This window comes from Arachis ipaensis, chromosome B01 (genome assembly GCF_000816755.2).
Source record: "Arachis ipaensis cultivar K30076 chromosome B01, Araip1.1, whole genome shotgun sequence".
Lineage (NCBI taxonomy): Eukaryota > Viridiplantae > Streptophyta > Magnoliopsida > Fabales > Fabaceae > Arachis > Arachis ipaensis.
In genome coordinates, this window is record NC_029785.2 from 131506524 (window position 1) to 131509510 (window position 2987).

The 2987-nt window shown below is 35.8% G+C and overlaps 1 protein-coding gene across 1 annotated transcript in view; it reads left to right on the forward strand.

Moving 5' to 3' along the window:
* The window catches only part of LOC107639318 (probable prefoldin subunit 3), a 3275-nt gene continuing 572 nt past the window's right edge, over positions 285-2987 (forward strand). Inside the window, exons 1-5 of the mRNA XM_016342793.2 lie at positions 285-506; positions 727-784; positions 1178-1249; positions 2323-2442; positions 2534-2635. Coding sequence (XP_016198279.1) covers positions 364-506; positions 727-784; positions 1178-1249; positions 2323-2442; positions 2534-2635 — 495 coding nt within the window. The 5' untranslated portion in view covers positions 285-363. The remainder of the gene's footprint in view (positions 507-726; positions 785-1177; positions 1250-2322; positions 2443-2533; positions 2636-2987) is intronic.

A 2987-nucleotide genomic window follows, 5' to 3' on the forward strand; every position in this document is an offset into this window, starting at 1 on the left:
TTTGAATGTTAACCCAAAAAGAAAAAAATTTAAAGCCCAATAGTGAAAACTGAAACTAATATGGTTTATACAAATTAACACCGCATCGTTTTTTTAACATGGACATTTTTTTCCTTTTAATTTGTCCATGGACTTTAATAAGACGGAAATTATTTTTGTTATGGATACACATATAACCTGTCTGTGTAAGAGTTGAAAATCGGCCCATTTATAAAAATGGGCCTGGGCCCATTTATAAAAATGGGCCTGGGCCCATAAGAGGAGAAACGGCCCAAAACAAAAAGAGGAGAATCAATGGAAAGGAGCAGAGAGCTGACATTTTGAGAGTAGACATCTGAGGTTGGTTGAAGGGAAGAAAGAAGAATGGCGTCTTCATCATCAGCGTCGGGAACGGCGGTTACGGAGAGGAGAGGGATTCCGGGTGCTCAGTTCGTTGAAGATGTTCAAACTTATCTCACTCAATCTGGTCTTGATGTCAACTCTGCCCTCGCTTTCCTTCAAGAAAGGTCAATCTCCATCGTTCATCTCTTTAGCTTCAAACCCTAATCACTCTTTTCCTAAACCTAACTCACACACTTTCAACAATCTAAGCTTACCCGAATCCAATGTAAGCTTAACTCACACACTTATAGGCACTGTTTCTGAGTTTCTGTTATGCATTTGGCGGAGTTTCGGTTTTTATTTCACAAGCCTTTGGAAATCACCTCAGCACTTTTTTGCTTGCAGGCTTCAGCAATACAAGTTAGTTGAAATGAAGCTTCTTGCTCAGCAGAGGGATCTTCAGGTTTCATTGCCTCATTTATCTGCACTTTGCACATTGGCGTAGCATGTACCTTTTTTTTTTAGTTTTTCTTGCTATATTTGGTTGTTGAAAATTTCAATAGGAGTGAAAAGTATTTAAATTTGAATTTTGTTTGAAGCAAGAATTAGTAGTGATGATTTAAGGGGTTAACTGCTATGGGAGCAAGCAAGCATGAATTGGACATTTGAAAGCAACTTTATACATCTGGACGAGATTATAATCAGTTAAAATAATAAAAGCAATAATTTCCAATTGATTCGTTATCAACTGGTAATATCAATTTTAAGTAAATCTGATGCTGTGTCTCTCTGTGTGTGCACTGCCTTTTTCTCTTCATATTCAGTTACTGATGTTATTTATTCGTTGGGTTAACAGGCAAAGATACCAGATATTGAGAAGTGCTTAGATGTTGTTGGCACATTGCAAGCTAAGAAGGGTACTGGTGAGGTTCGTTTTGTGTTTGCTTTTGCATAAAAATTGCCAAATATTATAGAATATGATGGTAAATTACTAAATGTTGTTTAGGTAAAAGTATACTTTGGTATTTATATGTGAAGAAAATGTGTTAGATAGTTGTCCAGTTTGCTATTCTAGACGCATGAAATTTGTTAATTGTATAGTGTCGATACAAAAGATTTCCTGGCTCCTTATCCCCCTTGTTATTAGAGAAGGTATATAAAAGGGTGAGAGCATGGAACTAAGGAACTTTATTGCTTGTCTGAACTCTGAAGGCAACACCTGATTAACAACTGTAGCCTCTGCTCAACGTAGTGGTCTGACTAAGATATGATTTATTTTATTTAAGATATTCTAGATTTGTTACTGTTATATTCTAGTACTGTGTCAATTTCCATTTACCGATCGTTGAGATTTATGTTCAACTACCACCAAGGCCTTTCTTCTGTTTTCCAACTAGGTTGGGCTTTGAGAGAATTTAGATTTGTGATCTGTACATATTATTATTTACTTGTAATTCTACTGCTTGTTTCAGTTTCTTGTTTTAGGCCATCAATTTATATTTTCCTTAGATTTTTCACTGGTTTAAATATAATATTTTATGTGTTCCAGTTTGTACCATGTGGGGAAAGAAGGGGAGGGGGAAAAAAGACCTCATTGGTATTTGTCTATCGCCAACCCCCAATAGTTTTATTCATTATCTCAACCTCACTTGACTGAGAATCAACTATTGTGATTTGTGTACACATTCCCCCTTATCTCTTTTCTTTTTATCTTGCTGCCATCCTCTTGTAGAAAATTGATGGATTGACTACATACGAATACAGTCATACACTGCTCATGCATTAGTATTTATGTTGGTGCCAAGTCCACTGCCTTGTATTCCAATTTATGTTTGATTCCCGATTTTTCAATTGGAAATCTCTTTGGATTAAAAAACTGCCTCTGGTTGTGATACTTGGTTACTGAAAAATGTTAAAAATAACAATAAGTCTAATTTAATTTCTTCGGTAAACACTGTACCACATATTAGTTGGTTTATGTTTTACTCGACTCAATTGCAGGCACTGCTTGCTGATTTTGAAGTGTCAGAAGGAATATATTCGCGAGCTTGCATAGAAGAAACTGACTCAGTCTGTTTGTGGCTGGGAGCAAATGTTATGTTGGAATATTCATTGGAGGAGGTCCTTCCTTGTTATTTTTTTGTTGTTATTTTCATTTCTTCATTCTTTTTAGGTTTTCTGGGTACATAACTGCCGATGTAATCTGCTGCAGGCTACTGCTCTGTTACAGAAAAACCTGGAAAATGCTAGAGCTAGTTTAGAAGTTCTGATTACTGATCTGGAGTTCTTGAGGGACCAAGTTACAGTAACTCAGGTTAGATTGCTATTTTTCAGGTGCTCTGCATGTGTCTGTAAGTTCATCATGCTTGATTGTCAAATGTGAATATGGCAAGCATCACAATGCCTTCAATACTTTAGGGAGCTCTTGGTTGGAACTTGGAAGATGTAAAATGAGAAGATAGGAACTATAGAAAAGGAAGTGAAAATTGAGAGATGATCAATAGATCAGTGTATTTATTTCACTATTGCATTATCATTTTACATTCATTTTCATATATTATGAAACTCTTGTTTACCCAACAGATGAGGACATACAGTGACAACACATTTTTGTTTATTCAGTCCTCACATTTTCAAAATTTTTCATTTTGGGTCTTAGGACACTT